This window comes from Etheostoma spectabile, unplaced genomic scaffold (genome assembly GCF_008692095.1).
Source record: "Etheostoma spectabile isolate EspeVRDwgs_2016 unplaced genomic scaffold, UIUC_Espe_1.0 scaffold00001778, whole genome shotgun sequence".
NCBI classification, from domain to species: domain Eukaryota; kingdom Metazoa; phylum Chordata; class Actinopteri; order Perciformes; family Percidae; genus Etheostoma; species Etheostoma spectabile.
Genome location: NW_022602808.1, coordinates 22764 through 47456, shown reverse-complemented (window position 1 = coordinate 47456; position 24693 = coordinate 22764). Strand labels below are relative to the sequence as shown.

General features: G+C 42.3%; 1 protein-coding gene and 6 non-coding genes across 7 annotated transcripts; 5 read left to right on the top strand and 2 right to left on the bottom strand.

Annotated features, from left to right (window-relative positions):
- The first annotated feature begins 779 nt into the window (after nt 1–779).
- Nucleotides 780–8412, top strand: LOC116675298 (zinc finger protein 3). Its single transcript, XM_032507228.1, has 2 exons — nt 780–880; nt 6442–8412. Exon 2 carries the CDS (start codon nt 6665–6667, stop codon nt 7316–7318), a length of 654 nt encoding a protein of 217 aa, XP_032363119.1. The 5' UTR covers nt 780–880; nt 6442–6664; the 3' UTR covers nt 7319–8412.
- Nucleotides 8413–11386: 2974 nt separating this feature from the next.
- Nucleotides 11387–11500, top strand: LOC116675302 (U5 spliceosomal RNA). The gene has a single exon (XR_004328379.1). It is a non-coding gene; the product is annotated as a U5 spliceosomal RNA (small nuclear RNA).
- A 1315-nt stretch (nt 11501–12815) lies between these two features.
- Nucleotides 12816–12887, top strand: trnap-cgg (transfer RNA proline (anticodon CGG)). Its single transcript has one exon. It is a non-coding gene; the product is annotated as a tRNA-Pro (tRNA).
- Nucleotides 12888–13734: 847 nt separating this feature from the next.
- trnak-cuu (transfer RNA lysine (anticodon CUU)) lies at nt 13735–13807 on the bottom strand. Its single transcript has one exon. It is a non-coding gene; the product is annotated as a tRNA-Lys (tRNA).
- A 2110-nt stretch (nt 13808–15917) lies between these two features.
- On the top strand, nt 15918–15989 carry trnae-uuc (transfer RNA glutamic acid (anticodon UUC)). The gene has a single exon. It is a non-coding gene; the product is annotated as a tRNA-Glu (tRNA).
- A 999-nt stretch (nt 15990–16988) lies between these two features.
- trnak-cuu (transfer RNA lysine (anticodon CUU)) lies at nt 16989–17061 on the top strand. The gene has a single exon. It is a non-coding gene; the product is annotated as a tRNA-Lys (tRNA).
- A 6431-nt stretch (nt 17062–23492) lies between these two features.
- On the bottom strand, nt 23493–23565 carry trnar-acg (transfer RNA arginine (anticodon ACG)). Its single transcript has one exon. It is a non-coding gene; the product is annotated as a tRNA-Arg (tRNA).
- Between the last annotated feature and the right edge of the window lie 1128 nt (nt 23566–24693).

Below are 24693 nucleotides of genomic sequence, written 5' to 3'. Positions count from 1 at the left end.
AGGAGTGAAGGAGGAAGAGGAGGAGGAGCCTGCAGCAGTGAAGGAGGAAGAGGAGGAGGAACCTGCAGCAGTGAAGGAGGAAGAGAAGGAGGAGCCTGCAGCATTGGAGGAGGAAGAGGAGGAGCAGCCTGCAGCAGTGAAGGAGGAAGAGGAGGAGCAGCCTGCAGCAGTGAAGGAGGAAGAGAAGGAGGAGCCTGCAGCATTGGAGGAGGAAGAGGAGGAGCAGCCTGCAGCAGTGAAGGAGGAAGAGGAGGAGCAGCCTGCAGCAGTGAAGGAGGAAGAAGAGGAGTATGTGGTGGAGAAGGTTCTGGACCGCAGAGTGGTGAAGGGAAGAGTGGAGTTTCTGCTGAAATGGAAGGGGTTCTCAGAGTAAGTATGAGTCTAGAATATTAATAATTGGTGATTTTGGTCCTGAATATATATATATATATATATATATATATATATATATATATATATATATATATATATATATATATATATACATACACACACACACACACACACACACAGCATCACACAACAGCATCATTTTCGGCATTCTCAAAGTTGAATGTTTGGTATTTTGACACTAAGGTGCAGACCCGCAAATAACCGTACACCATGGCAACAGATAAAAGGAATAATCCAAATTAGCAGCTAGAGTGAGAATGTATTTCCTAAAAAACAAAGTGTGAGGAGATGTTCTTCTGTCTGCACTCACCTTTCCAGTGAGGAGAACACATGGGAGCCGCAAGACAACCTGGACCTGGACCTGATCACCGAGTACCTGCAGAAACACGAGGAGGAGGAGAAGAAGAAGAAGAAGGAGGGCAAGAGGAAAGGTGTCAGGGAGGCCTCGGGAGACTCAGAGGAGCGAGAGAGCAAGAGGAAGAAGGAGGTAAGTGAAGGAAAGAGGTTACTCCAGACTAAAGAGACCCAGGAATCTAATCTCAATATTAATGAATGCACACAGACGCTTTCACAGAGAGAGAGACACACACACACACACATAGAGAGAGAGAGAGAGAGAGAGACACTCACACACACACACACACACACACACACACACACACACACACACACAGACACACAGAGAGAGACACACGTGCACACAGAGAGAGAGAGAGAGAGATAGTCTTGATAATATTACTGTTGCTGTGTTTCTTATTGCGTAGCTGATAGATTTTCAGATTGTTTAATATGACTTGTGCAGCCTCCATATTCAGGTTGTTGATGTTTAGGTTGTTTCCTAGCAACGGGTAATCACCAGTAAACAGACCATCCTGTGGAGCCATGTGCTTCTCTGTTAAAGGTGTATTACACTGTTTGCTCCGTTATGGATGTGTGTGTTGTAATAGATGAGGCTTATTCTCAGTTTGTTTTACTGAGCAACATGTTCCAGTGTTTCCTCTGTTGGTTTTATTGTTGTGCATCGTCATGGTAACAGTTCTTCTGACACGCTATCAGAAATGGGGCTGACGCACGTTGGCTGCCGCTCACAATACAATTGTTGAACTCATCATGCTGTTGTGTTGATGGACGATGAAACGAACATCTCCACCAAAACCGTCACCGCCCGGAGACGGCTTTGAAACGCAGATACCAAATTCAAGTTAGATGATTTCAGATGTCAGATGTTTATTCAATTAAATTGTATTTATATATCGCCAAATCACAACAACAGTTATCTCACTGCGCTTTCCATAAAGACCAGGTCTAGACCGGACTCTGGGATGTTATTTACAGAAACCCAAAAATTCACCAAGTGCAAGCTCTAGGCCACAGAGGCAAGGAAAAACTTCTTTTAAGAGGCAGAAACCTGGAGCAGAACCATGGCTCATGGTGGGGGGGCATCTGCCTCGACCGGTTGGGGGTGAGAGAGAGAGACAGACAGAGACAAAGAGAGAGAGAGAATTGTAGCAGAGGGTGTCGAGCAGGAACATGGAGTCAGCAGGTGACTCCAACTACAGATCCAGACTCCACAGATCCAGAACCAGAACCACCTATGGGAAGTGATAGGAGGGAAAGGGAAGAAGCATACAGATAGAGAAAAGGTTGAGGAGAGAGGTGCTTCTAAATCATCCTAAATTGCTGAGTAAAGCAGGACATTGGTGGAGGGAATTTCTTCAAATTTTGCAAAAACATTCACATGAACTTGCAGATCAATTGACGAGTATCCCACCCAGAAAAGAGAATTTTAATGGGATGAGGTTGCATACAGATGGAGAGGAGGAGGTATGTTCAGTTATTCTTTCCAAGTGAACACAGAAAGTTGTAAAAGCTGAATTAATTCAGCCGGTGCACACATCTCTGGTTATGTCCTGTTTTCCGGTGAAGTCCACAATAGCTGATTATCACAGCTTTTATTTTCTGTATCTACTGCAGTAAGATTCACTGTGTTCACTTGGAAGGAATTTCTGCACGTGGGTAGGCACTGGAAATGCCATTTTAATAATAATAATAATATAATTTTATTTGTAATGCACTTTACGTTTAAGACAAACCTCAAAGTGCTGCAGGTAAGATCATAGAAGCAAGGTAAAAACATCAGTGTAAAATATATGTAGATAGTGCAACAATATTATTATTACATAATTTTTAAAGGTCTCCATAGTCTGTGGTTTCTTTGAGCCTGTTAAGAGGCTAAAAACACGTTAATAACTTTGCCTGTTGAAGCCTGTTGGCTGCTAACGCTAGCAGGAGGAGAACTCGGAGTAGCAGCACCGGTTGGTTTCATTTGTCTCGCTACCGGCAGCACTACAACTTTAAAAATAAAAAATAAAACACAGCTACATGTTGAAATTGACCGGAATTTTCCTTTTAAGGAGCAAAACTTCACATAAAAACTGTCCTGGAATTTGCAGAGGAGTCTCTCCCTGGAGTGTGATTGGATGTATTTGTGCGTGTGCATGTGTGTGTGTGCCTGTGTGTTTGTGTGTGTCACAAATGAATTAACCAGTGCATTTAAACATGATTTCCTGTTAAATAGAGGACACAGGCAGATGGATTTCATTTTTTTGGCCTTTATTTGCATACTATTATTTTTAATGGTATATGACATACCATCTAATACAACACACATAGTCTGGCCTCTGATGTCTGAATGAACTGAAGACCTGAGACGCTTCCCAGGCCTTGAAGGCCCCGTAGGCGGTCCACCCATCCACATCCCCATCAGCGCTATCCGGCTGGGGTTTGGTGTCACCGGTAGTCTCCATCTTCTCCTCCGACTCCCCCTGCTTCTTGTTCACGTCATAGAGGGACTCGCCTTCCAGGAACCCACGTAGACCCCTGAACTCATCACCAAGCCCCCACCACTCCCAGTCGAGAGGGTCATCCCAACATTGCAATGACTCGACTGTTTAACTCGTCATCTGACTCCCCCCTACTCCAGTCCCCGTCTTCACTGTCGGATTCGCCTTTGCTCTCAGAGTCTTTGTCAGACCCCCCCTGCTTCCAGTCGAGGTCTTTCTTGATGTTGCGTTTGCTTTTTGAGTCATTTTCTGGTTCCTGCAAGCTGAATGTGTCCTTTAACTCATCATTCATATCAGAGCGGTCCAGTTTGGGTTCCTTGTCTCTTGTGGACGAAAACTCATCAGACTCCTCTTTCCTCGGAGACTCACCTTTGCTTTTTGTGCGTTTGAATTTCTTTCTGGAGAAACTCTTAATTCTCTTCCGAAGCGAGTGCTTTTTTGGGGAGGGCTTCTCCAGAGCAGACCTGGGCCTGCGTGGGGGGGGGGCTTCTGGATCTCCGTTATCTTCTTGGATCTCCATGTTCTTCAGCTCAGTCGGTAAAATAACTCCACGTTGCAGACAGATGTCTCTGTGCTTTTTCTACCAACAGTTCAACGTTGTGAAATGACTGAATGTGCACGGACATCCTGTATTTAAAGACTGCTCAGAGGCACCAATGATGTCACAATAATAATGTCACAATGATTCTGGTTCTGGTTCTGGTTCTGATTCTAATTCTCACATCAACGTTCTTTCATCAGGAAATGATGTCACACGGATTCTTGGACCGAGGGAACATTTTCAGTTTTTTACCCACCAGCCACTCAGCATCTCCACCAGCTGCTGTTTGGTGGGAAATTACATTTTATTCTGTATTATTTGACATCAGTTTAAAGTAATCTGGAGCGCTCGCGTGTCATTTAGCAACCGGCACGCGGAGCGCACGGACCAAACGTCCTCAAAGTCAAAATGTCTTTATTAGTCTCCCTGAGGAGACATTAGTTCGGGACACTGAGTAACTTTGCTGCAAGAGTTACAGCAGACACACAACAACAAGCACAGGGTTAAACAATTAAAAGACAAATGGACTGAAACATGTGGGCTACCTGCGTCCACGTTGTCAACATAAGACCTGGGGCGTTAGTCCTTTTGAGCCGTCATCTTATTATATGAAATAAGCTTTGCTCTTACGACGGGTGGGTTTTTGTCAAGTTATAAAAAAAGCTAACTGGCTATAGTTAGCCCGTTTGTATGCTAGCGGACATTAACTAACGTTGCCGTGTGTGTGTGTGTGTGTGTGTGTGTGTGTGTGTGTGTGTGTGTGTGTGTGTGTGTGTGTGTGTGTGTGTGTGTGTGTGTGTGTGTGTGTGTGTGTGTGTGTGTGTGTGTGTGTGTGTGTGTGTGTGTGTGTGTGTGTGTGTGTGTGTGTGTGTGTGTGTGTGTGTGTGTGTGTGTGTGTGTGTGTGTGTGTGTGTGTGTGTGTGTGTGTTTTCCCGAAACAACGTCTTTTGATGGATACATTTTAAAATTCTGCAATTTGTCTCAAATAAAACGATTATATGTTAAATTACACTCTGTTCATAGTTGTAATGTTTTCTGAAAATACATGTATTTTTATATATATATGTATATAAATACATGTATTTCCTATTAACCCACGTCCAAATAACAATAGAATTCAATATTTTTTAGGGAAGCCATGAACCAACCATAGGGCTACACTCTGTAATACTGGTCACTTCTTTTCCACACTCCATCTGGAGTGAAGCTATGTTGTCATTTAGTTGTTCAAATGCTCAGTACTAGTACCTACTGTAGCAGTATCAGTACTAATGCTCAGTACTAGTACCTACTGTAGCAGTAGCAGTTCTAATGCTCAGTACTAGTACCTACTGTAGCTGTATCTATAATATATGGGCTATATGTATTATATATATCTATAATATATGTATTATATATCTTATATTCAGCTCAATCTTTTTCCACAATGTGTTTAAAGTGACCCTGAATCAGCCTCTGGGTGGTTTTCACAGTGGAAGTATCAGAGTTAATAGAAACCATCCGTGTATTATAATCTGTCAGGTATGCATCTCGGGGGGGGGGGGGGCTTGTTAGCTGTCAGTGTGTGTCGGCCTGGTCTTAACCCACGTAGTTCCACTTCCGTCCTCTCTCTGTGTCGGCGCTTTAGTAAGTAAGTAAGTAAGTAAAATTTATTTGTATAGCACTTTTCTCAGATGAAGATCACAAAGTGCTTCACAACAAAAGGAAACATTTAACAACTCTCATAAAAACAATACATCACAAAAAACAAAAGAATAACACGTACACATAAGACCACCCTAACCACCCTACACTCTAGTTAAAAGCCTCTTTTAAAAAGCAGAGATTTCAACTGAGTTTTAAAGTTTACCACACAATCTAAGCAGCGCATGGAAGGAGGCAAAGCGTTCCACAGCCTAGGTGCAACAACTTGAAAAGAGAGGTCCCCCCTAGTTTTAAAATGTGTAAGGGGGACAACTAATAGTCTCTGGCCTGTTGATCTCAGACTACGTGAGGATGTACGCAGCTGTATCAGGTCAGATATGTATGGGGGTGCCTGTCCTTGTAGGGTTCTAAAAGTTAGGACCAAAATTTTAAAGTGCATTCTAAATATCACTGGTAACCAATGAAGTGAAGCTAAAACTGGAGTAATATGTGCCCTTTTACTCGTGTGGGTTAAAAGCCTAGCAGCAGAATTTTGGACAGTCTGGAGACGACAAAGATCCTTCTTATTAAGGCAAATAAAAAGACTGTTACAATAGTCTAAGCGAGACAAGATAAAAGCATGAATGATCATCTCCAACTCGGCTTTTGACACCAAGGCTCTTATCTTTGAAATGTTCCTTAATTGAAAGAAACAGTTTTTAATAAGTTGTTTTGACCTTGTCCTCCGTCTCTGTGTTGGGGCTCTAACCTCCGTTCCCGTCCTCTGTCTCTGTGTCGGCGTTCTAACCTCCGTCCCCGTCCTCTGTCTCTGTGATGGCGCTCTAACCTCCATCATGGGTGCATCATGGGAAGTCCCCCAGCAGTCTAGGACTATAGCAGCAAAACTAAGGGATGGTTCAGGACTCTTCTGAGCCAGCCCTAACTAATTAATACTCTCTCTCTCTCTCTCTCTCTCTCTCTCCCAAACGTCACCACTGTCAACACTGTGACAAATCCTTCACAACATCTGGAACTTTAAAGATTCATCAGAGTTCACACTGGAGAGAATCTACACAGCTGTGATCAATGTGGAGCAGCTTTCACACTGAAGAGAACCCTATTAATACATCAACGCAGTCACACTGGAGAGAAGCCCTACAGCTGTGATCAATGTGGTAAAACCTTTACTGATAGTAGTGGCCTTAAATCTCACCAGCTTGTTCACACCGGTGAGAAGCCATACTGGTGTGAATACTGTGGGAAAATGTTTTCTCGAAGTAATGCCCTTAAAATACATCAACGCATTCACACTGGAGAGAAGCCGTACAGCTGTGATATATGTGGTAAAACCTTTTCTGAGAGCAGTAGCCTTAAATCTCACCGACGTGTTCACACTGGAGAAAAGCCGTACTCGTGTAAACAATGTGGGAAAACGTATGTTGTGAGTAGCAGCCTTAAATATCACCAACGTGTTCACACTGTGGAGAAACCATACCGGTGTGATCAATGTGGGAAAACCTTTACTACTAGTAATGGCTTAAAATATCACCAGCGCATTCACACTGGAGAGAAGCCGTACAGCTGTGAACACTGTGGGGAAACATTTTCTCAGAGCGGTAGCCTTAAAGCTCACCAGCGCAGACACACCGGAGAGAAGCCATACTCTTGTGAACAATGTGGGAAAACGTTTTCTGTGAGTAGTCGACTTAAATCTCACCAACGTGTTCATAGTGGAGAGAAGCCGTACCCGTGTGAACACTGTGGAAAAACGTTTTCTGGCAGTACTCACCTTAAATCTCACCAACGTGTTCACACTGGAGAGAAGCCGTACTGGTGTGAACAATGTGGGAAAATGTTTTCTCACAGCTGTAACCTTAAACGACACCAGTGCCTTCACACTGGAGAGAATCCGAAATAGTCTGAACAGGTACATTAGCTTTAAATAAGCAAAACTACAACGGGACACATGAAAGTGCAGCTTCAAGAGAAAACTATCATCTATCTATGTATTTAGAGAGATATGTGTGTATATGTTAATTTAATCAAGTATCCTGTCTTATAAATTAGGGCTGCACAATTATGGCCAAGGTGATGATTACGATTATTTGATTTTAACCAACAGCATAGTCACCAAGGCTATTTATAACTGCATCCATATTGTGTTACATTCCTCTTATGTTGACGTTGTATGTTGTACAAACCTACAGCTGCAACACATGGAACATTATCTGAAATAGCTTAGGATATATATTTTTTTTAATGTATCTCTGTGAAAGCTCCGTCACTTGTTTTCTACAATAACTGATTCAAATAGCTAGGGAGAGGGGGGGGTGCGATGGACGTACTCACAGCGAGACGCCTGACTCATTAGGCTCCGTTACTCTACCAACTGAAGTTAGTTGCGTTTAATAACTGCTTCTGTGTTTTTCGCCGTGGAGCCCTGTGAGCTAACAGACACCGACTAGCACCCTAGAGCCCTGTGAGCTAACTAGCACCCTAGAGCCCTGTGAGCTAATAGACAACAACTAGCACCCTAGAGCCCTGTGAGTTAACAGACAACAACTAGCACCCTAGAGCCCTGTGAACTAACAGACACCGACTAGCACCCTAGAGCCCTGGGAGCTAACAGACATTAACTAGCAACCTAGAGCCCTGTGAGCTAACAGACATTAACTAGCACCCTAAAGCCCTGTGAGCTAATAGACATTAACTAGCACCCTAGAGCCCTGTGAGCTAACAGACACCGACTAGCACCCTAGAGCCCTGGGAGCTAACAGACATTAACTAGCAACCTAGAGCCCTGTGAGCTAACAGACACTAACTAGCACCCTAGAGCCCTGTGAGCTAACAGACACTAACTAGCACCCTAGAGCCCTGTAAGCTAACAGACGCTAACTAGCACCCTAGAGCCCTGTGAGCTAGTACAGTGGGGTTCGAAAGTTTGGGCCCCCCAGTTAAAACTTTCTTATTAATGTGCATAAAGAAGCCAAGAAAAGATGGAAAAATTTCCAAAAGGCATCAAATGACAGATTAGACATTCGTAAAAAATTTGTCACAAAAAGTTTTATTTCATCATTTGGACTATCAAAATAACAGAAAACATAGAAATGACATTATTATTATTACATTATGTTGAGATCAGGAGATTGTGAAGGCCATGGCAAAACCTTCAGTTTACGCCTCTTGATGTAATCCCCCGTGGATTTTGAGGTGTGTTTAGGATCATTATCCATTTGTAGAAGCCATCCTCTCTTTAACTTGAGCTTTTTCACAGATGGCATCAAGTTAGCGTCCAAAATTTGCTGAAATTGTATTGAATCTATTTTTCCTTCTACTCGTAAAATGTTCCCTGTGCCATGAGAACAGCTGATTGTGTTCAGGGGGGGGGGGTTGCGAGCTTTTGGCTAATTCTGGCATTTTTAACCCATGTATAATCATTTGTTTTATTAATTTGATCTGTCTTCTTCTTCTTAAATAAACTGAACTGAGTTGAACTTTGACATTTAGTTTCTTCTTATTTTACAGATTTATTCTTTTTTATGACACTCGTATGACATCATACTTCAGTTTATCACAAACATTCAACATCAACACACATCTGGAGATACGTGGTTTTCATTGGACAAGAAGGGTAAAAACCTGAAAAGTAACTAGAAGCTCCCCTTCAGAAAATGGCGTAGTGTTGTGGCGATGTTGTGCGTCCATGTTTGGTTAAAACCTCGGCGCTCTGCATCGACCTCTCTTTTTTTCCCATGAGCTGATGTTTTTGAGGGATAACAGCTGATTCAGTTCTCAGCTCGCCGCCACAGGGGTTTGACCGTTCTCTTAATACATCCATGGGTCCGACCGCTCCCACACCTTACACTTCTTCTACTGCTTTTTAATAGCGCCTTGCCACCAGAGAAGAAGAAGCTGAATACATTGGCACAAAAAAGAAAGCCCAGGTCTGGTGTAGTGGTTATAGCTGGTGTGATTTATTTTTATTTTTCTTCTTTTCAGTTTTCATTAATTTCTTTTTACTCAGTAACGATAGGATTTGTAATGTAGCAAAATACAATCCTTCATTTAAAATCAAGTACATTTTGAAAACTACTTGAAAAATACACAACAAAACTGCTCAATACAGTAACGTAAGTAATGTATTTTATTATTTTCCACCTCTGCCAATAACTCACTGTCCAGTGTGTATTAAATGAACCAAACTGAGTGAACTATGTGAATTTCCCCTCACCAGATATACGTATAAAGGGATGTCTTTCTTCTACATCTGTGTTACTTCTTGACATTAATAGAATAATTCTACAACGTATGAATTTCTGGTGTCGATGTGCATTTGATCCGATGACGCCGTGACGTCTTCATAACTTCAGAGTCAGAGAGACGTCAGAACCAGTCCAACCTGTTCCCAGGAATCTTATAGTTTGCCTATAATCTCTCTCTAATCTCTTATTTCTAATCATTTATTTTAGAGATGGACATATATTTTTAAATATAAAAAAAAAAATTCAAGTATTTTATTCATTAGCATGTTATTTGACGTGAGCTTTTACTTTGAAAAGTAAGAGAGAGAGCCTATTGTTTAAAGTATTTTATTCCAGATGCAAGCTTTTATTTTGAAATTTAGATCTCCGGGACGGCACCAGGTGGGACGGCATGACATGGGACGCTCCAGGCTGCAGCCATACACTCTTGGACCCACTCAGTGTGAGAGAAGTCCCCCATCAGATGATGGAGTTCTACTATCTGTCCACTAGATGGAGCTAACTGACCATCTAATGAGCTAAAGATCAGCAACTTGTACAGTAGCAGGTATCTCTCCAAGTGGCCTCCGTGTGACATATACATCGACGTATACGTTGTACATTTAGCTTTTAATACTACCTTGATACTTCCTCCACAACAGCCCCTGTTTCTCATGTGGCCCCTTGGGAAAATGAATTGCCCCCCCTTTTCCTAGGACAACGTTGTAGAAGACTGGCTAAATTATTCACATACGTCTGCTCCTACAGGCTGTTTAACCCTCTATTGCATGTTGTTGCCATATGGCAACAAATTCTTTTTCTTAGTGTTTTTCACAATAAACCATGTAAAATGCATTGTTTTTTGTTTAATTGTGTAAATAGGTCTTTGTTTTGAAGTTGTACTCATTTGATGACTTCACATACCCACAGAGTCCTGTCCCCCCCCCCCCCCCCCCCCCTTTCCCAGACATGTGCCACACTAAGGCTCACGCTCCAGGATCAGCCAAAATGTAGTTGTTTTTCTCAATTTTAGAAGCATTTCTTTGAAAAATAAAAAATTCAACTGTTATCTGGAATAAGTAACCTTTAATTTTCATCATTTAAACCAGTTAAAATTTTGTATTTTTTCTGTAAAAGGCTCAAATTAATTTGTTGCCATATGGCATCGTGAATTGTGTACATTTTGCCTAATGGGCTCAATTGAATTACTCTAACTTTACATAGTAATTGTAAATATTGTAATTGTAAATATTGTATTATGCAATTGCAGAGATTTCACTTCAGACACAGATGCATTGTTAAACATCAACAAACAGGAAATAGGCTTGATTTGAAACAAAGCACAGTAATTAGCAGAGGATGGTTTCGATCCATCGACCTCTGGGTTATGGGCCCAGCACGCTTCCGCTGGGCCACTCTGCTCCGCTTTTCTGACCTTCAGGTTCAGGAATCTGTGGCAACCAAGGTTCCAACCGCTTACGGGTTTTAAAGTTAAACATTTGGTAGACCTTGCAACTATCTTTTATGTGAGCTTCCTGATTACTCACACAGTGATTATTCACATTTGACACTTGAGATTGGCTGGTGTTTTAAAACAGGGCATTGTGAGTACAGATATAAACATCAGTAAGGAGTCTACCATGTTTCCTCTTATCATTTTAGTTTGGACACCCAGTGAGGCTTACCGCGATGGTTTGGACTGGGTCGACTAGGGTTTTCTGCTGCTCTCGAGCAGACGGCTGTACTCACTCTGGTTTCTCTTTATAACGCACAAGTCTTTTGCCTTTTACTAAAGACTTCCTTGGAGGGGAAAGCCAATGAGTATAAACTATTTTTGGTGGGCTTTGCTGTTTAGCCAAGCCTTTTGTACTTGTTAAAAACAAATATGCTGTCCTCAACTAGACTCAGATTCTTAACAGCAGCTAAATAATAGAAGCAAGAGCCTTGCCAATTTTCATGGGCCGTGGACAGCGGCTGAGACGACAGGACTCCCCCTGACTGAAAAATGGCCAGAATCTCTTTTCTGGGTGGGATACTTGTCAATTGATCTACGATTTTATGTGAATGTTTTTGTTTCCCTCCAGGGGATCCTGTAGTAGCTCCCTTCGATAGCTCAGTTGGTAGAGCGGAGGACTGTAGAGGCATAAAGTTGAAATCCTTCGGTTGCTGGTTCAAATCTGGCTCGAAGGAGCACTTTTTTCCAGAGTTTCCCTTCGGGGATCTATAAAGTATTTCTGATTCTGATGTAGAGATGGACAGACGACCCAAAAGCATAATACTTCTTGCCGACACATAACAAAAATCAAAATAAGAAGTGTGGGAGATAGAGTTAAAGAACCTTTTTTCAGGACACCTAAATTTTGTCGCTCAATATGGCAGGCATTCTATGCATCCAGGGCCAAATGTTTTACCATTTCATCCACTACGGGCCCCTAAGGAAACGTGTGACTGTGAACTCTTGTTACCATAGCCACGCCAGGTAACAACGAGTGGAAGTACTTCTCTCTTTTCCTATAATCGTCACTATACGGCCCAGTTTAATCTCGGTAAATTTTGCGGAAATCCTGCAAACAGCTACGATGACTGTTTATCTGTAAGGATTTTAAAATCTATCTGTCAACCCCGTCTGGTCCGTATTGGATGGAATGATGTCAATTTGCGCTTTTTATCTGTTATACATAACAGCCTGGATGCAACAAAGAACCCTTTTCTCTGTTTTGTGCACAACCCAAAGTTTTACAAAAAGAAGATAACTTTTACCAAAACCCTTCAGTTAAATCACAGTCAGTAACTTTATATGTGGTGACAATAAAGATGCTCACAAAACGCGGTACTTGCAATTGCGTTTCTCGTGCACATTCATGTCCTCTTGAATACAAAGAACTGCTATGTTCTTAATTCCCAATATCATGTCTTAGATGTTAGTTCCAAATGAAAACAATTTTTGTCAGAAGTGGGATTTGAACCCAAAATGAAGACCACTGTTCAGAAAGCTTAATGAAGCTTCATTTGACCATAACTATTAACCACCTGAACCTGGTAAAAGGTATGAGGTACTCTTGCAATTTTGTATCAAATGTTTCCTGTTGTCAAATGAGATCGGAAAGCTGAATCGGGCCGTGGAGCCATGAAAGCACCCCATGACAGTCTACTAGACTTAAATAGCTTTTAAGTGGCTCGTTGGTCTAGTGGTATGATTCTTGCTTCGGGTGTGAGAGGTCCCGGGTTCAACTCCCGAACGAGCCCTGATGGCAGGAGCTGTTAAAACCCTAATCTGTAATTTAAAATCCAGTTAATCCAGTTAATTTAACACAGATTAGGAGCAAGCAATGTGTTGGCAATTTTTCATATCCTGCTTCGACTGCACGCAATAGAAAAAACTGGGTAAAAATGTGAGGAACAAACAAGCAGGACAGGACTCTCCTTGTTCGTTGGTCTAGGTTTATGATTCTCCCTTAGGGTGGTGCGATAGTTCCTGGATGAGACTACTTTGCATAGAGGTGGAGTTATGGATTGAATAATCTGGTTTATTTATTGAGTGTGATGGACGAGAAAGTGTCACCTATTTGGCAAATTCATCACAATATTACTATTACTTTTTACTGGCAAAATCAAGTCTGTGTTTTGGTAATAATATTCTGTATCAAATGTTTCCTGTTGGCAAATGATATCGGGAAACTGACTCAAGCTGCATTTCCTTTTTACGAATATGAATGTTAACCTGCAGTCCTGGAATGTTAAGTTGCAGTTCTGGAACGATAGGTTGAAGTTGTAGAATTTCAAGAGTTGCGGTCCAAAACTGTTAATTACAGTTCTAAAATGGTACATTGTACTTCTAGAATGTTAAGCTGCAGTTCTAGAACAACAGGTTGAAGTTTTAGAATTTGAACATGCATTGTCACCAGACTTTAGTTTGATCTGAGGAACAGGAGTTCAGCACAGGCCATGATTGTAGAATGCAGGCACATTTTAGTCTGGTAAATTACAGGGATTTTTACACTGGGATGGAACTGCTATTCTTGCGATTGACAGACCCAATACAGCCACATTATACAGTGCAGAACTCAGGCATTCCTACTCTCTAAAACACCACAGCCCAACGTGGGGCTCGAACCCACGACCCTGAGATTAAGAGTCTCATGCTCTACCGACTGAGCTAGCCAGGCACTTCTTAACCCTTTTGTTGTCCTTCGGGTCCTGGGGACCCGTGCAGTTTTACCCATAGTGTTGTCCTTCGAGTCCCGGGACCGTGGCGTTGTACTTTGGGTTCCAGGGAGCCGTAGCATTGTCCCTTGGGTCCGGGGACCCAAAGGACCACGTCAAGGGTCCTTTGGGTCCCGGGGACCCTTGACATTGTCCTTCGGGTCCATAGGACCCGTGGCATTGGCCTTGCGGGTCCCAAGGACCTGTGGCATTGTCCTTCGGGTCCCGGGGACCTTTACGTTGTCCGTCGGGTCCATAGGACCCTTGCCATTGTCCCTTGGGTCCATAGGACCCTTTACATTGTCCTTCGGGTCCCAGGGACTCGTGGAATAATTGTCCTTCAGGTCACAGGGACCCTTGGCATTGGTGGTACACTCAATCGGACGTATTAGTTCTGCTACCCTCCCATCGTCCTGCTTTTGAGTCCCGGGATTCTGGCCAGTGGCTTGTAGTTGTAGTAAAAACAGGAAAGGCAAAGGCGAGTGGAAAGGGAGGTTAAAAAATAAAACTAAAGGCTTGACATCAGTCTACTCATTATTTTCATTACACACACACACACACACACAATATACACTTTAGACACATTTGTCTTCTTGTTGTCGTCATTTTTTTTCACGTCATCTTGTTTTGGACCTGTGCACTTGTTGCACGTGGCTCGGCACAGCCGGGGGAGCAGCTGCAGCATGGCCCGTCTTTTGACTCTGGAGTTGAAGCTGCATCGGATTCTCGTGAGCGGCGTTGCCGCTAGCAATGTCTCCGCTGAAGTCAAGGTACAAAAAGGAGAAAACCCACAAGAGGCCTGCGACAAACACGACGACGACAACCACCACCGTGACTGTGATGGCGGTGGGTGTGCGTCACAAGAGGACCAACACATACACGACCACAGCGGCGAAAAAGACTACTGCTGCTACGACGACGACAACAAAGATGATGACCAAGGCCAAGTGGACGTTGACGTTCAAGACGAAGAAGGAGAACAAGTGAATGAAGAAGAAGAAGTAGAGGAAGAAGAAGACAAAGACAAAAAAGTACAAGTAGGAGAAGACGACGAAGAAGAAAAAGAAGAAGAAGAAGAAGAAGAAGAAGAAGAAGATGGTAGTGAAGACGAGGGGCAAGAGGAGGATGAGGAAACATTTGTCATTGCCACGCTACCGAAAAAGACAAACCCGACTAAGAAGAGGACACAACAGACGCTGCTGTTTGTGGCTGCCACAAATCTCGAGGGTCAAAGGAGATGCGCCACAGCCGGAAAGTGGAAAGAGATGGACGTCACGGACCTGCGAGCCTACCTCGGGCTGCTGCTCCTCGCGGGCGTGTACCGGTCCCGCAACGAGGCCTTGGAGAGCCTGTGGCACGAGGAGAGCGGCAGGGCCATTTTCCGCGCCACAATGCCAATCAAGCAGTTCCACGCGTACTCTAGACTGTTGCGATTTGACGACCGTGTGTCAAGAGCTGCCCAATGAGCCTCGGACAAACTGGCGGCCGTACGAGAGGTGTGGGACGAGTGGACGCAGCAGCTGCCTCGCCTCTACAACCCGGGCACCGACGTGACGGTGGACGAGCAGCTGGTGCCCTTTCGAGGTGTTGTATTTGTTGCTTTGTTGTTGTTTTCGTTTGTTTTTTTTGTACCATTGCCGTACAATTGTCTTAGTGTGTGTGTGTGTTACATTTTTTCTTCCATCTCTTTCCATCATGTTCCATCTTCTTGTTTGGACACGCCACTTTCACACACCCGAGAGGGATCTGGTCGCCCGCGTGGTGCTGGACGTGACCGAGGGCCTGAGGGGCCCGCGTAACGTGACGTGCGACAACTTTTTCACCTCCTACGCGCTGGCCCAGCGGCTGCTCGTCGAGCGGCACCTCACCACGGTGGGCACGATGGGCAAAAACAAGCCTGAGCTGCCGGGGGCGTTGCCCGCCACAAAGGGCCGCGTGGACAAAGCCCCGAACAAACCTTGAATCTGTTTTGGATAAACACACACATGGGGCATGTTGAGTAGTCCCTGGTCGCTAATGTAACTTGAAGAAGCTCCACATTTGACAGTATTGACTGGAAACGATAGTAATCAGTCCCATATGGTCTAGCGTTTAGGATTCCTGGTTTTCACCCAGGTGGCCCGGGTTCAACTCCCGGTATGGGAATCGATGAAGGTCTCTAGCAAGATAAGTAAGCTCTTTATTATTGGTCTTGTATTAGAATAGAATGCCTTTATTGTCATTATACACAAGTACACGGTACTTGTGCAACGAGATTAAAGGTTAAATTAAATCATAGATGTAGTTTGACGTACTACTCGTCATTAATGGAGGAAAATAGTAACAACCCCAGGTTTGTCTTCAGCACTGTAGCCAGGCTGACGGAAGGTTATATGGTTATACAGATATATATATATATATATATATACGGATATAGGTTGCCCATTCTTCATTTAGACTTACCAGCAACATTGTTATGATACAAACCTGCTTGAACAATTCTTTTTAAAGACTTGTGTATGGAACACAAATGATATGACAATGTCTGAAGTGTTCAGATATGTCAAATGGACAACTCACTCTACGCCTGAACAGGGACTTGAACCCCTGACCCTCAGATTAAAAGTCTGATGCTCTACCGACTGAGCTACCCAGGCTTCTGAAGCAGCTGACTGTGGAAAAAACAATCTGCTGAACTACAAATTGAAGTGCAAGTAAATGAAGACCATTAAGCTTGTTGCCATGATCACGGTCTTCTGGACAGCAGGAGAGTAGACCATAATTTGCACAATGCCTGAGAACACCAAATGTTATTGCACAAACTGGTTGAAAATTGGCTAAATTGGCCAAAACGGTTAAAAAGCTCAAAGTCACAACTCATCATGGCCACTAGCAGATTGTGAAAATCCTGCAAACCTGCATGACATAACTGGCACCACTATGCCAGTTGTTCTTGAATTGCAGCTCAAATTTCTAGAATGAAAGCTTAACTTTCTAGAACTGCAGCTTAACATTCTAGAATTTAAAGCTAACATTGTAGAATGGCAGCTTAACATTCTTGAACTTCAACCTAACATTCTAGAACTGCCAAGTAACATTCTAGAACTGTAACATTTCAGAAGTTGTAAGTGAAATTTTTGGACCGCAACTCAAACCTTGAGGAGCGCCTGGCTAGCTCAGTCGGTAGAGCATGAGACTCTTAATCTCAGGGCCGTGGGTTCGAGTCCCACGTTGGGTGGTGGTGTTTGAGAGAGTGGGAATCCCTCAGATCTGATCAGTATTAGATGGTTGTATTGGGGTGGATCGTCTGTCAATCGCATGATCAGCAGTTCCATCCCAGTGTAAAAATCCCTGAAATTTACCAGACTAAAATGTTCCTGCATTCTATGATCATGGCCTGTGCTGACCTCCTGTTCCTCAGATCAAACTAAAGTCTGGGGACAATGCATGTTCTTCAACCTATTGTTCTAGAACTGCAGCTTAACATTCAATGTAACATTTTAGAACTGTAATTAACAGTTTAGGGCCGCAACTCTTAAAATTCTACAACTTCAACCTATTGTTCCAGAACTGCAACTTAACATTCCAGAACTGCAGGTTAACATTCTTGAACTTTGACCTAACATTCTAGATTAACAGCTTAACATTCTAGAAATTAAACATAACATTCTAGAACTACAACACAACATTGTAGAACTGTAAGTAACATTTTAGGACCATAACTCTTAAAATTCTAAAACTGCAACCTATTGTTCTAGAACTGCAACTTAACCTTCCAGAACTGCAGCTTAACATTCTTGAACTTAAATCTAACATTCTAGAACTGCAGCTTAACATTCTTGAACTTAAATCTAACATTCTAGAACTGAATATTAACATTCTAGAACTCAAACCTAACATTCTAGAACTGCAACTTACCATTCTAGAACTAAGATGTAACCTTTTAGAACTGTAAGTAACATTTTGGGACCGCAACTTACAAATATTCTAAACTTCAACCTATTGTTCTTGAATTGCAACTTTACATTGTATAATGGCAGCTTAACGTTCTAGAACTACAACATAACATTGTTGAACTGTAAGTAACATTTTAGGACCATGACTCTTAAAATTCTAGAACTACAATCTATTGTTCTACAACTGCAACTTAACATTCCAGAACTGCAGCTTACCATTCTAAAACTACAATGTAACATTTTAGGACTATGAGCAACCTTTTGGGAATGCAACTTATACAAATTCTAAACTTCAACCTATTGTTCTGGAATTGCAACTCAAATTTCTAGAATGAAAGCTTAACTTTCTAGAACTGCATCTTTACCTTCTAGAACTTCAAAACATTCTAGAACTGCAGCTTAACATTCTAGAATTTAAAGCTAACATTGTAGAATGGCAGCTTAACATTCTAGAACTTCAACCTAACATTCTAGAACTGCAGCTTAACATTCTGGAATTTAAAGCTAACATTGTAGAATGGCAGCTTAACATTCTAGAACTTCAACCTAACATTCTAGAACTGTAACATTTCAGAACTTTTGAGTGAAAATTTGGACCGCAACTCAAAACTTGGAAGTGCCTGGCTAGCTCAGTCGGTAGAGCATGACACTTTTAATTTCAGGGTCGTGGGTTCGAGCCCTACGTTGGGTGATGGTGTTTTAGAGAGTGCGAATGCCTGAGTTCTGCACAGTATCAGGTTGCTGTATTGGGGCAGATCGAATGTCAATCGCAAGATTAGCACTTCCATCCCAGTGTAAAAATCCCTGAAATTTACCAGACTAAAATGTGCTTGCATTCTACGATCGTGGCCTGTGCTGACCTCCTGTTCCTCAGATCAAACTAAAGTCTGGTGACAATGCATGTTCAAATTCTAAAATTTCAACCTATTGTTCTAGAACTGCAATTTAACATTCCAGAACTGCAGCTTAAAAGAAAGTTGACATTAATCAAAAAGAAAGTTGATGTGTATATGCATTAATCAAAAAGAAAGTGCATGTCTATATTCATTAGTAAGTAGACCTTGTGGCCCAACGGCAGACTGTCAGTAGAAACAAACCTTTTTTGTTGTAAGAAAACTTGTTTAATTTGTTATTAATCTATTTTGTGATTTACATATGTTTAAAAATATCAGAATTCATATTGATATTGCAGTATTCATAATCAATATTGCAATATCACATTTTGTCAAGATCGTGCAGCCCTAGTGTGTGTGTGTGTGTGTGTGTCATCTGGTGGGTGTTGATGGACTGCGGATCACGGAGCAGACACGAAGCGGAGTGGATCTGGCGCTGGTGGAAGTCAGGGGTAAGGCCTCCTGTGTGGCGTGAGCGTGGCATTTTCTTGGTCTTTGCACACCAGAAACTTTTCTGACGTGGCGATGTTGCTGCTAATCTTGTCTGTACACATGGGACTGAAATGCTTAGGAATCCCCATCAGTCATTCAGAACTGCACAAGGTACTTGTGAAATAGGCTCTTTTTGTCTGATTGATGGTACCAACTGTAATGGAGTCTGTCAGGCCTCAGCAGAGAACCCACTGCTGTAAAAACAGAACATATTTTACAGCTGTGATTTGGACTTGAAATCCAAAATAAATAAATAAATAATAATAAATAAATAAGAATTCAGTGATGTATACTGAAGACGTTAAAATCAGGCAGTCAGTGCCAAAAGTTCATGTTTATTTCACCTCTGACCTCAGTCAGCATCACATGCACCTAAAACCCCACCCGACAGTGATGTCACAGGGTCCTGGTGTACACTTGGGCCATGTTCAGCCCCAACAAAACAAGCATTATAAAATGGGTCCAATCCATTTCCCTTTATTGCCCATCAACAGGCCACAACTGGGCAAAATTAAATAATGCTTGTTAGGCACTATAGCAAAAACAACAACAACAAAAAAATATATATATACACTCTTTCTAGTGCTGATAACATAAATATTGACTGATAATTAAGGCACTGAATTTGGACCCAGGATCTCTTGTTTACAAGACAGGTGTTTTAACCACTAAGCTACAGCGCCTCCTACAGGTTTATGTGTCATGCAAGATTACAATGAGCTAGTGACCAGGGTTCCAACCATCCATCCATCTTTGTCAAGCAGCTCCAGCAGGGGACCCCGAACTTCCCTTTTCTGAGCAACTGGGGGATCCTTGGTGCGTTCCCAGGCCAGGTTAGAGATATATTCCCTCCACCTAGTCCTGGATCCTCCCCGAGACCTACTCCCAGCTGGACGTGCCTGGACCACCTCCCTAGGGAGGTCCCCAGGAGGCATCTAGACCTGGTCACCACTTTCTCATTTTTGTATTGCAGCACATCCAGCTGATAGAGCTTCTCAATGATCTGGAAGAGCTCCATGTTGGAAGGAACAGTGGACGTCAGAAGGCACTGTTGCGGACGTAGCTGTTGCTCCACGATTCGTGCTGGGCTCTGAAGCGTCCTCCCCAGTCTGGTTCAAATGGTGACTGGTCCACCTGGTGGACCGAGCTTCACTGGCTCCACTTTAATGTTTGTGTTTCTTGTTGTTTTAACAAGTATAATATTACTGAAATGTAATTAGTAAAGAGTTATATTACTGTGTTAAAGCAAAAAGGAATACATTACTTTATTTGCGTTACTTTTGTAACACGTTACTCCCAATACTGCCAATCAGTACACTGCATGTTTAGCTTATTCAAGGTAAAAGAGAAATTGAGAATTAACATTACACCTGCTAATGGAGGTGCTGTGGCTTAGTTGGTTAAAGTGCCTGTCTAGTAAACAGGAGATTCTGGGTTCAAATCCCAGCACCTTGTTGTTGCAGAGATTACCTCTGTTTGCATCCCATCATCATGTCCACTCAATCCCCCTGCTACACATTAAACAGATCACTTTGCATTCAGTCTCGTAATCACCATAAAAATTAGGTATCACTGAAATTTGAACTTGTGTTGCTGCAGTCAGAGTATACAGTGCTCATCCTGAATGGGCAAGTATAGTGCATCAGAATTGCTTGTTGAATGGTCTATTAGCTTTGAAACCCCCCTTTCCCCACAGCTACTAATTGTCAGATATGGTTGGGGGAGTAGGCACTGCGTCCAACCCTTTCTGTGTAAAAAAAAACAACTAAAGAAGTCTCTTGGATGAGAGACAAAACTTCTGCAGAGAACCTTTCACCAAGTCCAGTTGCCCTTGGCCTAGTTGTGATCTTTAGGGGTAATAGCATGGATCAGGAACCAAAACGGACACTGTGGGCATTGTACGGCAATATTTGACACGTTTAGACCATGAAGACAGTTATCAGTTTATTTCCCATCTGGCAGGTATACTTGTGGACTCAGTTGGACATTTTGAAGATAATTGCACAATGTTGACCCAATTGTCAGTCTATTTCCCATTTGGCAGGGACATTTCTTGATTCAGGTGGACATTGTGGACAGAAACATTGGTGGATCTTTATTCCCACCATGGGATTTAGCCTGTATTGCACATTGGGCTACAAGGTCAATAAGATTCCATTAACATCTCGTGCAATGTATTGCCATTGTCAAGCAAATTGCCACCCTAGTGACTTTCTTCCATGTCTCCATGAACGCCCATATGTTTGTGCTGACAATTACAAGAGCAGCCGGAAACCCTAGTCGACCCAGTCCAAACCATCGTGGTAAGCCTCACTTGGTGTCCAAACTAAAATGATACGAGGCTACTTGGTAGACTCCTTACTGATGTTTATATCTGTACTCACAATGCCCTGTTTTAAAAAAAACAGAAAATCACAAGTGTTACATGTGAACAATCAATGTGTGAGTAATCAGGAAGCTCACATAAAAGATAGTTGCAAGGTCTACCAAATGCTTAACTTTCCAACCCGTGAGCGGTTGGAACCTTGGTTGCCACCTTCCATCAAAGTGTCAATCACAGACCTGGGCAGCAATTCCAGAGCAGAGTGTCGCAGCGGAAGCGTGCTGGGCCCATAACCCAGAGGTCGATGAATCGAAACCATCCTCTGCTAATTGCTATGCTTTGTATCTATTTCCTGTCTGTTGATGTTTAACAAGGCATCAGTTTCTGAAATGAAATGGTTCCACCTAAATACTGGAGCATAAAACAATAAATATACTACAGTACAAATTAATACCTTTTGCAGCTCTTTTAAAAGAGTCTACCATAATACCTGCTTTGAATCTAAGCCATATCAACTGCTTGGAAGGCAGCTATGCTCACCATTATACCAACATTGCTGGACAATATAACGTTCACTGCAAATCTTGCAACACATCTGGTCATTGAGACTGAAAATAAATGCTCAGAGATGCAACAGTGGCTTCCAGTACCTATGAGGTATTACAATATTGTCCATGAAGGTACATCTGCCATAGAAGGATGTGTGACCACCATTAAAGGATGGCTTTCTTTGTCGGCAGGATTCAAACTTGCGAGGGGAGTCCCCAATGGATTTCAAGTCATTCGCCTTAACCACTCGGCCACGGCAACCTAAAAAGCAGAGAAATACCGATTTCCACTAATAGTGATAACCTATTCAAGGCAAGGCAAGGAAGCTTTATTTGTATTGCACCTTTCAGCCATAGGGCAATTCAAAGTGCTTTACACAAAAAGAGTTAAAAAAGAGTTAAAAAATAAAAATAGATAAAACACAAGAATAAAAGTTACAGTGCAGTATACAAAATCAAACATTAAAGAAATTAACAACCATTTAAAGAAAGGCAACATCAAAAAGAAAGGTCTTCAGCCTTCAGCGTTCTGAATCAGCTGCAGCTGTCTGATTGATTTTTTAGAGAGAGCTGTAAAGACACCGTTACAGTAGTCAAGTCTACTGAAGATGAAAGCATGGACCAGTTTTTCCAAATCCTGTTGACACATAAGTCCTTTTACCCTTGATATATTCTTATGGTAATAATAGGCTGACTTTGTAATTGTCTTAATGTGGCTGTTAAAATTCAGGTCTGAGTCCATGACTACACCAAGATTTCTGGCTTTGTCTGTTGTTTTTAACATTGTTGTTTGAAGCTGAGTGCAGACTTTTAATCGTTCCTCTTTTGCTCCAAAAACAACCACCTCAGTTTTTCCTTCATTTAATTTCAGAAAGTTCTGGCACATCCAGTCGTTAATTTGTTCGATGCACTCAGTCAGTTTATGTATTGGACTATAGTCCCCGGCGATAGGGTTATGCAAATTTGTGTGTTGTCCGTATAACTATGGTAACTTATTTTGTTGTTTTCCATAATCTGAGCCAGTGGAAGCATGTTAAGAACCAGTATTAATGCAAAGAAAGGACTGGAGCATTTGGAACTCTGGAACTCTGTCTGGCTTATTTATGTAGCATGGAAGCTACCGTTAGCTAACTAGCCAATAGGTACAATCACAATCGGACTGAAAATTGTTCGATGTCCTATAATGTTACAGACCGACGCGATACCAAACGCAAAAGGGTCTTATATACACAGTATATGTATTTATAAATATGTAAAATTAAGTTTTTTCATTTATTTTTTTAACCCAGCCACGCAGTAAGGCAAGAGCCTCACAGGAGCAGGCAAAGAGCAGCATGCAGCTCACGAGCCGCAGGTTCGCCACCCCTGCACTAGAAGATCACGGCCACTTGGTAGCAGTAGGGCCTTGTTGTTGTGAAAGCATAGTGGGAACTCTGAAATATCAACGGTTGACAGTATGAGCTAGCCAGGATTCAAACCTAGAATCTTCTGATTCGTAATCAGACGCGTTATCCATTGCGCCACTAGCCTTACGTTTAGCATTAGCAATAGCTACGTTCTCACACCATCGTATGCAAACAGGGTTGATCTTTGTTGGCAAGTGTATAGAAGGCCAGTTAACCGTTTGTTACAGTCCAAAATTTGGGGATTCTTGCAGGACTTTTAGGCTACGCTGTCTAGTTTCTATCAATGTAAAGTAAAGCAGAAGATGTAGTAATTCAAAGAAACAACAGGAAAGTAGCTTCTCACAGGTGCCGTGACCCAGATTCCTACCGAGGTTGCTGCAGCCACCGCAACGCAGAGTACCAAGCACTATAAGATCGCGACCATTTGGTATTAAAATCACCGCGTTGTTGTGATAGCATAGTCGGAAATCGGATCCACAAATATGCTGCTATGTTCTAGGTTCCCCTAATTGATGAGTAACAACTGACAATTCCAGGGATAGTTTATCTAGTACTGCTGATTCTAAAAAGACAACAGAGAAAGCTTGATGATAGCTGTGCTTCAGTTAAATTGAAGGATTTAGAGCTGTTTTAGCACATGAAAAGATATTTACGCATCATTTGGCTCCAAATATGTGTAAATTTACTGTGATAGACAGTTTGTACAGGAGTAAACTTGGAAATGAGGATCAAGTAATTTAATAGCTAAAGAACAGAACAAATTATCCAGGAGTCAACCCTAACATCTTGTGATCTGTAGCCAGACGCGTTACCCATTGCCCCACTAGCCCTACGTTGAGAGCATTGGGAGTACCTGGCTTCTCACACCATTCTATGCAAACAGTGGTGATCTTTGTTGGCAAATGTGCAGAAAGCCAGTCAAATCTTTGTTGTAGTCCAAAATGTGGGGCCTCCTGCAGGAACTTTATCCTAAGCTGTCCAGTTTCTATCAATGTAAAATGAAGCAGAGGATGGAAAAATGTGGAGGCATTACAGAGAACTAGCTTTACAATTTTACAATTACAATTGTAAAGCTATTATAGTTACTCATCATTTGGCTCTTTATACATGTACATTTTCTTTGTAGAGTTTGTCCTGGGGGGTAAAGTTGGAAATGACGAACAAGGATTTAGTCGCCAAAGAGCACTACGAGCTAGCCAGGAATCAGACCTAGAATCTTCTGATCTGTAATCAGACACATTATCCATTGCGT